Source organism: Heterodontus francisci, chromosome 14 (genome assembly GCF_036365525.1).
Source record: "Heterodontus francisci isolate sHetFra1 chromosome 14, sHetFra1.hap1, whole genome shotgun sequence".
NCBI lineage: Eukaryota > Metazoa > Chordata > Chondrichthyes > Heterodontiformes > Heterodontidae > Heterodontus > Heterodontus francisci.
The window spans coordinates 61,555,152-61,567,889 of record NC_090384.1 but is presented as its reverse complement, the minus strand read 5'-3'; the positions used below and the strand labels follow the sequence as shown (position 1 = coordinate 61,567,889).

The 12,738-nt window shown below is 45.6% G+C and overlaps 1 protein-coding gene across 2 annotated transcripts in view; it reads right to left on the bottom strand.

Annotated features, from left to right (window-relative positions):
• The window catches only part of tub (TUB bipartite transcription factor), a 557,742-nt gene that overhangs the window by 17,980 nt on the left and 527,024 nt on the right, over positions 1 to 12,738 (bottom strand). For both annotated transcript variants that reach the window (XM_068046318.1, XM_068046319.1), the window contains exon 9: positions 7,254 to 7,352. In XM_068046318.1, coding sequence (XP_067902419.1) covers positions 7,254 to 7,352 — 99 coding nt within the window. The remainder of the gene's footprint in view (positions 1 to 7,253; positions 7,353 to 12,738) is intronic.

Sequence of the window (12,738 nt, the reverse complement as noted above, 5' to 3'; positions counted from 1 at the left end):
ACGGCTGTCTCCATTATGCAAAATGGTCGCCCGCCATGTAATCGTGGCGGCGCAGCCACTGTTGTCACATGTGGGACCTCCACTATTTTGCACACCTATCGCCGCTACCAGCGGCGGGATCATAAAATCTAGCCCATAGAGGGCAGAGGAAAGGGTGCAGTGAGAGGAAGTGTGGCACTACATTTCAGTGACGCCTCTCTGGAGGTGCTCCTGAAGGTGGCAAGGGAACAGAGAGAGGTTCTGTTCCCAGTGGGAAGGGAAGGAGAAGGCATAGCTGGAGGCGACGGAGGAAGTCAACAACCGTGCGGTGATCAAGGGAACATAGGTGCTGTGCCGGAAGCAATTTAATGGCCTTGTAAGGTCTGGCAAGGTGGGTGGCATGCATGATGGCAAGGTGGCATATCTTTTTTATATGGCGCTCATGAGATGTGAGGCGAGATGGCTGAGTCAGGGATAGAGAATGACCAATGACCATCATGCAGTGAGCCGCATAGTTGTTTCACACCGGAGGACCACTCTCAGTCAGAGGTGCTCGCTGCAGCTGTCCTCCAAGTAACGCAATAATGGACATATAAAGTGGCACAGACTGACGAGCACAGCTAGGCCATGAGACGAGTGTGACATTGTGTATTCCTGCTGTTACAGGTGAAACGGGCTCATAATGCTGGGAAGCAGAGACGCACTAGAGGTGTTGTGCCCTTCATTGCTCTAGTAATGCAGATGGAGGAGGAAACGATAGAGATTAGATGGTTTGCGGCAGGCCAGCGTGTCTCAGAGGGTGAGATGGGTGTGGAGCTTAAAGAAAGTGAGAAAAGCGATGGTCGCAGGCACCAAACCTTCTGACGAGTGTTACCATTGGCACCTCTGTGACCCTTGCTGACCACAGGAAGCTCCAGATAAAGGACCGGCAGGAGGATGTGGGTGGATGCAGACATTGTTAACAGCACTCTTGTCTCTCCCTGAGGGCCAGTAGTGGGTGAGGTGCGCTGACAGCATCTGAACCACATGAGACATCAAAGGAGGCATGGACCTGTTGTCAGGTGTTCAACCACTCCAGGTGAGCAGGGGAGTACAGGTGGGCTTTGAGGAGCAGATGCCTGAAGGCAATGAAGGCTCTTCTCAACATGCTCCTTGCGTTGACAGTTGAGCCTTAGCTCTTTACTGGTGACACGAATGCGACATGAAGTCCCGAGGACAGAGGCTGCCCTGCACAGATGCAGGTGGCGCAGCTTGTGCCAAGCCCCTCACCCAGAGGCCATTCGCCGTGGGCATCTATTGCGCTGGAGCAGCAAGGCCAGCAGCCTGTCTCCACATCAGCTACTGCTGCTGGGAGAGCAGAACCAAGGAACACCCAGAAGCTTTCAAAAAAGGCACCAAGTTGCACTTGGGGTGTTGTTGGGTGATATGTAGTTCCGAAGAAGGGTCACTGACCCGAAACGTTAACTCTGCTTCTCTTTCCACAGATGCTGCCAGACCTGCTGAGTGAATCCAGCATTTCTTGTTTTTGTTGCCACTGAGCTATTGTTTGTGTACCTTAAAATTTGGTGAAATGTGTACTTAGACGTCTCATCATGTCACGAATGTTTAAAAAAACTAAGAGATCTGTGTGCCTTTAAAAGCTGGTAGAAGGGGATTTTCTGTGAGCACTGAATGTTGACACTTGATGTTTGAAGTGCAGGCTGCAAAACTTGCATCCAAGCAACCAGAAAGATTTACGATTGTCTTGTGACTTGGTTGTTGTAGAAAGCTTTTAATTTCAGTCTTGGCAGTGTGAAAGAAATCAGAGACCAGTGAGCTGGCTGGGAGTTGTGATTTGCTGATAGACCAGAAAAAAGACCTATTCTCTCTGAAAAATAAGATTTGCATCTCTCAGAAAGAAATACTACATTTAAGGTGTGGTTTTGACCTTTCTGTAGAGAGAGAAAAGACCCAGGAAAAGAGGAGTTACTACACACTGTGGAGGAACACTACTTTGGAGAAAGGAAGCCTTGTGTTTCAGGTGTGGCAGGTTGCTGTTGCCTCCAGTCAAGATTCCCTGCCTCAAGAGTGAGTCCTGTTGCCTTTTGTATTTTTGGAGGAACCTGAAATCTCAAGTAAGTTTCTACTGCTAGACTGCTACTTTAAGTAGACCTGTTTATTTACTTACTTAGAGATACAGCACTGAAACAGGCCCTTCGGCCCACCAAGTCTGTGCCGACCAACAACCACCCATTTATACTAACCCTGTAGTAATCCCATATTCCGTACCACCTACCTACACTAGGGGCAATTTATAATGGCCAATTTACCTATCAACCCACAAGTCTTTGGCTGTGGGAGGAAACTGGAGCACCCGACGAAAACCCATACCGTCACAGGGAGAACTTGCAAACTCCGCACAGGCAGTATCCAGAATTGAACCCGGGTCCCTGGAGCTGTGAGGCTGCAGTGCTAACCACTGCGCCACTGTGCCACCCTACAACCTTTATTGCTGCAACCTTTTGCTGAAAGATCTGTGTGACGCCTGCTGCAGTCAACTTGCCTTGAATGCTAACCCATCACAGATTGTTCATTAATCTTACCTGGAGAGACTTCGAGTGGTATCTGACTATTCAACTCTGGGACACCTCACCGATCTGGAAATATCCTACCAGACTGTGGTAACTAATTATTTTATTATTCACAAGAAACAGTTGTAATTTAAAACATTTGTTTTAAAATCGGTTAACTGTTGATTTTTAAATGTATGTGTGTGCATGAGGGTTAGGAAGAATAAGAAGTTATAAAATCTTTTCATACATATAAATTTATCCCATTATTGTTTAAGATTTTAGTTTATTAGTAAATAGTTAATTTTGTTGTTGTTTAAAGAAATCTGGTTGGTGTGCTTTATTCTGGGGGATAAATAAAGTGTTTAATTTGGCTAATGTCTAGTAGGTGGGAAACTTCACTAATATGCTGTGACCTGTGGAGTAGTGGGATTGAATTAACAGTGCATTACTCACACCTTGGTCGTAACAATCAGTTTATTTCTACCCCAGTGGACCATGACCAGATGTTGAGGCATTGAGATGGAGGGCATGAAATAGTGGGCGCTGAGTGTAGGCCGAAGATGAGTGTAGGACTTTGAATGGTCTCATAATGGGGCAAGTGACATGGTTAAGGTGCTTCATGACAGGCCACCATGGCTACCACAGGGAGACACAGGGAATCTCAGGAGAATCATGTGCAGATGGAGTTTCGTGTCTCTCTTGCATGCATGTCAATGGCCATGGCCATCAGCCCTGCAGCTGCACATCCATTGGTCACCAGGTCTCGATGCGCATCCCCCTCATCCTCCTCGGAGGAGGAGGGAGCAGCACACTCAATGTGATTGTCTGTCTCCAATGCAACTCCTTTCTGGAGCAGCACGTTGTGCAGTGCACAGCAGACCACCATGATTCGGGGAACCTTGATGGGGGCGTATTGCAGGGTTCCCTCAGACCTGTCTAAGCATCAGAACTGCATTTTGAGAAACCCAATTGCCTGTTCGATGGTCGCCCTTGTAGTCACATGGCTGTAGCTGTATCTTTCCTCTGCCTCCGTGTTGGGGTTCCGCACAGGGTTAAGCTGCCATTGTCACCCAGGATCTATCCACGAAGGTGTTTGTGTGGAGTGAAGAGTTGAGGCACCTGGGACTGTCTCAGGATGTACGAGTCCTGGCAGCATCCCGGGAACCTTGCATACACCGGGAGGATCCTTTTGCACTGGTCACAGATAATTTGAACATTGAATGAGTAGAAACCCTTCCTATTAATGAACATGCCTGGCTGCTCTGAGAGAGCCTCGATGGTCACATGCATGCAGTCTATAACCCCCTGGACCTGAGGGAATCCTGCCATGGCCTCGAATCCAATCGCCCTTTCAGCCTGATCGGTGCGAAACCTGATGACATATTCCCCTGCCCTCTGGAACAAAGCATCCGTCACCTGCCTGATGCAGGAATGGGCTGCTGACTGGGAGATCCCACAAATGTGAAAATGTTGCGCCACAGTCACGTTCACTGCCAGAGGCAATGAGTGGCCACTACATCTCAGTGGCCTCAACTCCTCCAGCATTCTGCACAGGTCAGCAACCACCTGTCTTGTCAGACACAGTCTTTGGAGACACTGGTGCTCTGACATCTCCATGAAGCCTTTGTCTGTAGACTCTTTGATTTGGGTAAACACCTTCTTCGTACATTAGCCTGCCTTATTGCCCCATGTGCCCTGCTCATCCATGTTCCAATGCAGCGTCAGGCTGCTGGTGCTCTTCTGCCTGCTCTTGCCCCACTCCATGTGGTTGATGCAGTGTCTCTCTCCCTCTCTCCTCCTCACTGGAGGAGTCAAACTCTGACAGCAGAGAACCCATTTAGCTTTGAAGCCTTCACAGCGCAATGGCTCTAACCACTGCCCCAACATCCCCTTGCGTTGCCTGCACTCGCTTTAGAGGACCTGGAAAACATCCTTCCGCTAACAGCCCTCCGCTATGGCCTTGCATTCTGAAATCCCTCTAAAGGTCCCAGCCTTCACTTCTCTGACCTGAGCCTGCCTGCTTGTAAATGCAGCAGAATTAAATAGCTGCTACTGTCAGTCAACACTCACCTGCCACTGACCTCTCGCCTCCTTTGAACAGGCGAGCTGCTGACACTCTGTGGAACCTGAGTTTCCCATGGAAAGTGATAAAACCTGTGTAAAATTGTGTCAATTGGCTGCTTAACATGCTCAATTAAATGCCCACCACTGGCCAGCGGGGTCCCGATCCTGCTGCCCACCCACCCTGGGAAATTTGGCTGGTAGCGGGAAGACATTGGGGATTCTCTCCAACGCATTCTCTTACCATTTTATTGTCCTCTTCACCCACGTCTCTGAGCCCATTGTCACAGGGCCAGTAAAATTCCACCCTCTGCACTGGGCTGAAAAGGCAGGGGGAGCCCCCGCCTCTGCCTTTTCATGTCCCCCACCCAGAGTGATCCTTTGGTCTTTTTGATTCAAAGTTTCAGGAGGTGGGATCCCAGTCCCTTTAAAGGCCAATGAGAGGGCCAGCAGATCAGCAGTATCGGCTACGCCACCAGGAGCGGTGGCCACTGCCAGTACTGAGTACTGCAGGAGCCTCAGACCCAGGCCCAGCGGGAACCCCGGAACAGAGGTAGGGGGTGGGGGTGGGGGGGGGGGGTGGTGTGGTCGTCCAGTCCAGGGAGAGGGGGGTCCTGGTGGAGGTTAAAGTTGTTCCTGGTAGGGGTCCTCCGTGAGCCACAAATTGCCACAGAGGATGGACCCCCCCAAACAAGCCCGCAGGGAGGGCGCCTCCTGCCACTGATACGTTCCCAGTGGCAGCAGGAAGAGGCCCTTAACTGGCCATTAATAGGCTTCTGGGCAAGAAGGCTTTCATTGACCTATCCCACCCTCGGAAGATCGTTGGGTGACAGGCCCTCCACCCTGCCACCACCCCCCCCCCACCCCCCACACCCGCAACCCCCCCACCACCTGTCATGATTCTCCGTGCCCCCCAGCCTCCAATCCTGCCTTGGGAGAGGCATAAAATCCTGGCCTTTATCTCAACTGGGAAGATAGAGATCGTGTAAAACTCTGAATGCCTGCTCATTCGCCCTGTAGCCAGCACCAGATGTAAAAGGAGGATAAAAGAGAAAATAACACAGCAATAAACAATTTGAAAGGGTAGTTGCTATGAATAGACTGGAACATAGGTAATGTCTTATTTACAGGAAATCTATGATGTCAGTTTCTTTCTTAAACTGATTTTCATCCAATAGATCTTGGAATATTGACTAGTTCTGGAATTAAACAATCTTTTACTGTTTACACAAGATTAGAAAGCCTAACAGCTAAAGTCGATTACAGATAGAATTTGACAAGTTATCTTACAGGTTAGTTTGCATGATTGGTCAAGGTTAGCAAATTAGCAGCAGCCTTTAATGTCACTAACTTTCAAGAGCCCTTTTAAAAATGTGTTGATAAGCATCAAGACATTGCCTGATCCTGCTGACTTAATAGTAAAGAAGACACCTTCTCCATCAAATCACACCATATAATTCAAAGAATTTATTTAAAGAAAGCAACTTAGCAGATAAAGTAAACAACAACAAATTCGCTTCTGATGACCTTAATATGGTTAACAATTCCATGAGGTAACATGTACTTAGTCAGCAGGATCAGCACAATCTCCACTTGACTCAATAGCCAACGGATCTGACGGACTAATTAAAAATGTTTCCCTCAGGCTAAGAAATTAATTATCACAATTAGCCTAGAATTTCCCATATCAGAAGCATTTTATTTCTTCTCTCGAGTACTAATAGTAACAGTTTGCTGATAAAAAGTGCTTGTAATGGGCACCAGCTCAATGTCTGTCAGGTGAACAAAGCAGTTTGGCTCCATGTGTTAGTTTTGTCTAGGCCTTGTTACAGAGATAATTACATCTCCCAGCTGATATTCAATGCTATCATCCACACCTTTATTAAAATGTTTCACAAAATCACTGTATCCAAGTTGCTAAAACAATAATTACAGAAATAACTACCACAACAAAATAGTGCACACACTGCATGGTAGGGATGTCAACTCTGGTGGAAGGTACTCCTGGAGTTTTGATCATGTGATATCTAACTATGTGACCAATTCCTTGCACTAAGCACGGTCAGGGTCCGCAACTGATGCACTTTAACAGGCCCGATTCTCTCCCAATCTCCTTGGACTCAGGTTCCATGTGAAGGTGGCAACTCTGAACTGGGGGTCTCAGTCAAAGCTGATCTGTACTTGGATTTTACACATCAAAACCAACCTGCACAGACCAACGAACCAAACAGAGTTTGCGTCAGTTGTCTGCAACTTTCTATGATGTAAACCGAACCCAAAACTTCTGCTGTTCCTAAAATAAAAATCTATTTTTCCACTTACTTCTTTGTCTCATTCTGTCACTCTGTATTTATATTCATGATTGAGGCAGTGAAAGCTTATGATTGTCAGACCATCAAACCATGATCGAACCCCCTGCTTCACCCTTGCCGTGTCTTCGGCCTAGTTTTGGAGTTGGCAAAACATAACAACACTGCGTGAAAAATCATTATTCATACGGACTTGTAAGTCACACTTCTAATTTTGCAAGTGATGAAAGCTCTGCATGAAGTTGCATCTTATGCATTCAACAGATTTTTATTGAACCACCCTCCTTTTGTGAAATAGGGTCTCACAGGATAGTGGCTTTCAAACGGAGACTGTGGAGATCTTGCAACTTACATTACGAGGCCTGATGGACACTCTTTCATGATCCATGTTCATGCCAGGAATGATTACACTCATCTTCCGAGGTCCCTTGAAACCCAGAACATTTGTTTCCTAAGCAGAAGAAAACAAAGAGCCATTTATATTTTAGCAAGTTACAGCAATTGGATTTTAATACACAGAAAAAGCCAGGTCTTCACAAAGCCATGGTCACGATGCTTTATTAGGTTAATTACTTTCTAAAGCCAGTCATTGAACAAGCAAACACTGCAGACGATGGCTGTGATATTCACCCTGGTAGTAATTGGAAGTGATGTTGGTAGGCAGCTGTTGCTAAGACACAAGGAAATGATGGGTCAAGGCAATCAATATTGATGGCAAGTCAATGACAATACCTGATAGAGAGTTATACCATCCCACCATCCAGTTTTGGTGACAGAAAAAATGGCAATAGAAGCTGAATTTAACCTGATCGCAACATGACATGTCCACACCCAAGGTGTCTCCTGCACAAGCCATGGGAATTGTGTCCATGTAAACAGTACCACACCATTGAATATTATTAAGGGATGTGTGTGCCAGCCTCTCCTGTGACTGCATATTTAAGGTGATCAAATTAAATGTCCTATTCAACTGATGCTCTCCTTGAAAATCCCTAAATTTAGGCATTTCTTTTCAATCAGTGAGCCCACTATTTTCTTCATGAGAGCAGGTCATGGAGGCAGTGGCGATGAGAGCAAGGTTATTGGCAGTATCATTTCAAATCCTTTATTTTGAACTTGTGAACATGCACTATAGTCTTTGCCACCGATTTGTGGAACCAAGTTTGGATCCATGAGGTGCCATATAGAAAATTTGTGATTTCAACCATAGTATCAGTATGAGAAACAGGGGTCTAAAACCAAGAGCAGGCAGTTGCTGGAACACCTATTAAGACTCTACCACATGTGGGGCAGGTGATGTTTTAAGCATTGGATAGGCGAGTTACTTGGGGGGCTGTGTGCTCCTTCCGCTGCCTGAACTTGGCTTCCGTGTGCTCCTATCAAAAACTCACGAGGTGCTCGGTACCTTCCCAAATGCACCTTCTCCACTTTGAGCGGTCAAGGGACAGTGAATCCCTTGAGTCAGTGGATATGTTGGATTTCTTCATGGAGGCCTTGAAAGCATTTCCTCTGTCCCCCTGGGAGTCGTTTGCCGTGACGAAGCTCAGAGTAGAGCAGTTGCTTTGGGAACAGGTATGCAAGTGATGTGACCCGCACAGCGATGCTGGTTTTGGGTGATTAGCACCTCGATGCTGGGACTGTTGGCTTGGGAGAGGATGCTGACATTAGACTGCCTATCCTGTCAACGAATGTGAAGGATATGGCGGAGACAGCGTTGATGGTATTTCTCCAGTGCCTTGAGGGGCCTGCTGTAGATTGTCTAGGTCTCTGAGGCATATAGGAGCACAGGGAACACTGCTGCATAGGGCACTGTGAGCTTAGTCCCCAGTTTAAGGCCCAGGTCCTCAAATGCTCAGTCAGCCAAAGGCAGAGCTGGCACCTCGAAGCTGGTGCTGGATTTCGTCATTTATATCTGCCTTCATTGAGAGCAGATTCCCGAGATATGTGAAATGATCCACTTTTTCCAGGGTCTTGCTGTGGATCCTGATCGACGGAGGATGATGTTGTGTTGTGCTGTGGGAGTGGGTTGGAAGAGGACCTTAGTTTTCCGGATGTTTAAAGTAAGACCCACCATCGCGTATGCTTCAATGAAGGAGTCAACAATGACTTGGAGCTCAGCCTTCAAGTGAGCACATACACTAGCATTGTCCACATACTGAATCTCAATGACTGAAGTTGGAATGACCTTTGTTTTGGAGTGGAGGCGACGGAGGTCGAATAATTCCCCGTCCGCCTTATAGGTTATCTCCAATCCTGTGGGGTGCTTCCTGGGGGTGAGGTGCAAAATTGCAGTGAGGAAGGTGGAGAAGAGGGTTGGTGTGATGATACAGCATTGTTTGATGGCAGTCTCACTGAGATAGGGGGCTGGATTTTAAAAGGTCTCCGAAGCCGGGAACAGTGGCGGGGCGGGGGGTGGGGCATGAAGACCACAACGGATGAGGCCCGCCACCGACCCCAACGCCGGCAGCCCCCGTCCCGATCTCAATGGAGGCGGAGAGGCCTTGTGGCGGCACCCCCGCCCCCCCCCCCCCGGCTGCTCGGTGATGGGACCATAATTTCCATCTTTAAATAAATTAACCTCCCTGAATTAATGAAGGTCCTTATTTGCCGCACCGATCTTCATTCGGGCGGCCGACAATGCAGCTCCTTTGAATCCTGTTCGGAAAAACGAGGTGAAAACCCTGTGTGGCTGGGGGAGGAGATGATTTTCTCAGTGCGGTAGGGGGGCGCGGTGTCAAATGATTCAGATTGGTTGTGGAGGGCGATGGGAAGTGTCATGGACTTGTAATTATTTTTCTCCTGGGATTAAAAACAGCGTGTGTGCATTTAAGACTCTGTTAAAAACAGTGCACCTTTAAGGGAGAGAAGATTCTGGAGACAGAGTGCCACGGCTGCATTTTATTACACTGGGAAACAGCAGGAGAGAGAGAGGTCACATGGTAATGTTTCCACTTGGCTGCGTGTGGAACTGGCAGAAATTGGCTGAAACCAGGTAGTTCTAAGAGACTTCCCAATGAAGCATACTGAAGAGAAAGAAGTTGTCTATTTCCACTCAGTCAAAATTCTACAGGGAGCTACAGGGCCGAGTTAATTCCCTAAGTAAAGAAGAAAGGCTTTCTTTTTCAAGAAACGGTTTGTATTGCTGTGCTCATCATTCAAAGAACTGTTTAATGCTTGCTGCAGCTGAAGAGCTGAATGCCTATCTACTGAAGGACTATTTTCATCAAAGCCACGTGAAGACTTCAAGTGACCTTTGATTATTTTTTCACATTAGAAGACCTCATCCATCAGGAACATAACCTACAAAAACTTACTTATTTTATATATTCTTAAGAGACAGCTAATTTTTTAAAACTCCACTTTTAAAACTGGTTAACTGTTTGTTTTTGAGTATATGTGGGTGAATGCGGGAGTTACATTAAAATAAGAAGTTATAAGGTCTTTAGACATAGGTTTATCTTAATAGTGTTTAAGATTTAGTTTTTTTTAATAGTTAATTTATTATTGTCTAAAGATACCTGGTTTGGTCTGTTTCATTCTGGAGTTACTAGAGTGTTTAATTTGCCTGTTTTCCGATTGGGTATGAAAGCTTAATAATATACTGCGACCTGTGGACTGACGGGACTGAATTGACAGTGCGTTGCTCCTGCCGCGGTTGTAACAGATTTAATTGGGCGACTCGTTCCGATATTAGAATCAGATTAATTGGGGGCGTGTGTTTGGAATCATATTAATTACGTATCTCTGGGATAACACATAAACTGGGGTCTTGCGTCTGGAATCATATTAATTGATCTCACATCTGGGATTAATTGGAAACTCGATTATTGGGATCCAAATCTAATGCCAATTACAAAAAAAAGGAACCAGGTTTCTTGTATAATAAGGCACAATCTATACCACTGTAATGGCATTAGTAGTTGCAGAAGAGTTTTTGGGAAAGGAGTATGTTTCCCTCAGTGTCTTGATAACTTTAACGAAGAATAAACTAAAAGAATTGGTGGTAAAATTGGGGCTAGAGTTGAAATCAGGTGCTAAAAAAGCAGAGATATTTGATGTAATAGTCCAACATTTCAAAATGGAAGAGGAAGAAGTAGCTAATAAGTCAAAGAGTGATGCAATGGAATTGGCTAGAATTTAGTTAGAAATGAAAAAACTTGAGCAGGGAAAAAGAAATAGCAAGAAGAAAACTTGAACAAGAAAAAGAAACAGCAATAGCATTGGAAAGGCTTAAGCTGGAATTCCAGAAAGAAAGGGAAGAAAGGGAATTTAGTTTAAAAGAGATGAAACTAAGACAAAGGGCTGGTCTTGACTCCAGGGAAAATTTGGGTCAGGAAGAATCTGAATTCAGCCCAGGACCCAGTGAAAAGCTGTTTAAATTTATACAAGCTCTTCCTAAGTTTGAGGAAAGGGACGTAGAGGCATTTTTCATATCATTTGACAAAATAGCCAAGCAGATGAAATGGCCAAAGGAAAGCTAGACACTGCTTATGGAAAGCAGATTGGCAGGCACAGCTCATGAAGTTTATGCCATGCTTCCTGAAGAGGCTTCTGCAGATTACGAGATGGCAAAAAAGGCTATTCTCGCTGTGTATGAGTTAGTCCCTGAAGCTTACCCTCAGAAGTTTCGGAACTTATGGAGATTGGCTGGGCAGACGTATGTACAATTTGAGAGGGTGAAGCTAATTACTTTTGACTGTTGGATACGGGCATTAAAGATGGAAACCACATATGAGAACCTATGAGAATCGATTGCCTTGGAGGAATTTTAAAAATCCATTCCTTCAGTCGTAAGAACTCATGTAGATAACTTGAAAGTTTTGAAAGATAGGCAAGCAGCAGAAATTGCTGATAATTTCAAGCTTGTGAATAAGCCAAAGCCTTTTGTCCATCACCCCAATAAACCCGAGAAGGATAGAAAGTGGGAGAGTGAAAGGAAGGCAAGTGGCCGGGGACAAGAAGGAACAAATGGGAATGCTCCAGGATCACCTCCTCAGGCAAGAAAGGAAGGTGCTGAGGGTAGAAGTGAGGTTTGCAAGCCCACGTGTTATCATTGCCTCAAAACAGGTCATCTTCGTTCAGAATGCTGGAAATTGCGAGGTAAAGCCATAGGACTTATTGGAGTACACAAAGCTAATGCAGAGGAAAAGACTCTGACTGAGAGTATAGCAGGCCAGGCTATAGTTTTAATGGCAGCTGTAAAACCAGATGCAAAAAATAAAATGAGTGGAGGTTAAGGATAAAATAAGCGAAAGTTATTATGAATTTTTGTCAAAGGGGAAAGTAACTCCATATCCTGTAAGTGAGGCAGGAAAATCGATCATTATACTCAGGGATACAGGAGCAACCCAAACATTCTTGCTGGGGAAATATATAATGTTTCCACCAGAGAGCACCCTGAAGGTTAATGTTTTAGTTAATGGAATTGGCAGGGAGTATACAGCCGTACCTTTATATGAAGTATGCCTAGAGAGTTACTTAATATCTGGGATAGTAACTGTAGGAGATGTCCACAGTTTGCCAGTAGGGGGAATTGACCTACATTTAGGAAATTATTTGGCTGGATCAAAAGTATCAGTTTCTCCTATAATTACAGAGGAACCAGGTGAAGTTAAAGAAACGGAACAATTACAGGAACAAGTTCCAGGAATATTTCCTGCGTGTGTAGTCACCCGAGCAATGGCTAAACAGGATCCATTGTCAGAGGTAAATGTGGCCCACAAACATTTAGCCAAGTATCTGAAATCTTATTTGGGGATTTAGATAATCCAAATGTGATATTTAACAGATCTTCTATCATTGCAGCACAACAAGCTGATCCAGAGATAGACCAAATA